Raw genomic sequence first — 1,837 nt, forward strand, 5'->3', positions numbered from 1 at the left:
GTGTTGCCCTTGTCTTACTAAATCCCTTTTTTTCTCCGCACAGATGTTTCCTGCTGGGCTCTGGCTCTAGGATGTTGGAGAACCGAGAAGAAGTAAGACCCTTCCCGACCCGGGTTTTGCCCGTTCCTGGCTGGGCTTTGGCAGCGCTGGAGCGGGTGGTGTTGGCTGAGCGCTGGGGCGGGGGGCGAGAGGTGCTGAACACTGGGCAGGGTCCGTGGGGCAGAGCTGAGGGGCAGCTGGGGACAGGGATGGGAAAGGCTGGAGGTGTCTGTGCTCTCCCTGGAGCAGGATGGCCGGACGTGGGGACCTGTCCCCGGGAAGCCCTGCTGTGCCCTGCGAAGGGGGTGACGCTGGCGCGGGGCGGGCTGTTTCCCCAAGCTCAGGCGGTGTTTGTGCCGTAGGAGCTGACCACGGTGCGTGTTCAGGACCCCCGGGTGCAGAACGAAGGCTCCTGGAATTCCTATGTGGATTATAAAATCTTCCTCCACGTGAGTTGCGGCTGAGGGAGAGGGGGGAGCTGCAGCGCTCGGCCGTGCCCTACGCGAGGCTCCCGGGTGGGGTTGGCCGGCCGTGTCTGGCTGTGCTGAGCGGGAATGGAAGGAGCTGTGACGGGGGAACCCACAGCAGCCTGGCCCTTCTGCGCTGTTCCTGTGCAGGCCCACTTCTCCCCGGGAGCCTGCTCAGGTTTTCTGGGCAGTTTCAGCTCCCGCAGCGCTCCCCAAGGCCCAGTGCTCCGAGGGGATCCCTTGGTCATGGAGCTCAGGGCGGGATCCTGCCCTGCTCCGCCTTGCTGCCCCTCCATCATGTGGATTATTTCCATGGCGGGTGTGTTCTTTGCAGACCAACAGCAAGGCCTTTACTGCCAAGACCTCATGTGTGCGGCGCCGGTACCGTGAATTCGTGTGGCTGAGGAGGCAGCTCCAGAAGAACGCTGGCTTGGTGTAAGCGTGCCTTGTGCTCCCTCCTTTCCCCCACCATCAGCCAGACACTGTTTCCCATTGTCCTGGGGATCCCAAATGCTCTCTGACCAGATGTGGATAGAAACCCCAGGCATGAACACAGATACCTGAGCTCCTGGGATCCAGCTCTGCACAAAGCAGGGTCCTGGCTGCTGCTGCCATGGTGTCCCCGTGTCTCCTTGCCGGGGTGATCCGACCCTGAACCACTCCCTCTGCTCTGTGCCTGCAGGCCTGTCCCGGAACTGCCTGGGAAATCCACCTTCTTCGTGGGCAGCACGGATGAGTTCATTGAGAAGCGGAGACAGGGGCTACAGCAGTTCCTGGAGAAGTGAGTAGAGCATTTGTGAGGGCTGGGTTGGAGGGAGAGGACACGCTGCTCCAGTCTCACTCGGAAGATGCTGGCGGTGGAGCTGCTGATGCTCACCCTGGGGGTGTGGGGCAGAGCTCAGTGCGCTCTGGGAACCTGCCTCACTCCCCCTCCTCTCTCCGTGCACAGGGTCGTGCAGAATGTGGTCCTTCTCTCCGACAGCCGGCTGCACCTTTTCCTGCAGAGCCAGCTCTCGGTGCCCGAGATAGAGGCGTGCGTGCAAGGCCAGGGCTCGCAGACGGTGACGGATGCCATCCTGCGCTACGCCATGTCCAACTGCGGCTGGGTGCAGGAGGAGGAGAGCCGGCCCGCGCTGCTGCCGGGAGCAGGCCTGCATGGCAGGTAACGCAGGCGGGGAAGGACCAGTCCGGGGTCTGTGCGGGCGCTGCTCTGCGCTGGCCAGAGCAGGCCTGGCTGCCGGGTGACAGCCTGCGCCTCCCGGTGACAGTGCTTGCAGCTGTGGGGCTGCTACAGCCTGATTTCCCATGGTTGGGGCCTGTGCAAGGGGCTT

The 1,837-nt window shown here is 63.3% G+C and overlaps 1 protein-coding gene across 1 annotated transcript; it reads left to right on the forward strand.

Moving 5' to 3' along the window:
• Positions 1-50: 50 nt before the first annotated feature.
• SNX11 (sorting nexin 11) lies at positions 51-1,668 on the forward strand (the record flags this gene model as incomplete). Its single annotated transcript, XM_010148352.1, has 5 exons — positions 51-92; positions 402-488; positions 841-941; positions 1,189-1,287; positions 1,456-1,668. Coding segments are annotated over exons 1-5 (521 nt in total), but the record flags the coding sequence as incomplete, so codon positions are not given.
• Positions 1,669-1,837: the final 169 nt, after the last annotated feature.

This window comes from Eurypyga helias, unplaced genomic scaffold (assembly GCF_000690775.1).
Source record: "Eurypyga helias isolate BGI_N326 unplaced genomic scaffold, ASM69077v1 scaffold46153, whole genome shotgun sequence".
Lineage (NCBI taxonomy): Eukaryota > Metazoa > Chordata > Aves > Eurypygiformes > Eurypygidae > Eurypyga > Eurypyga helias.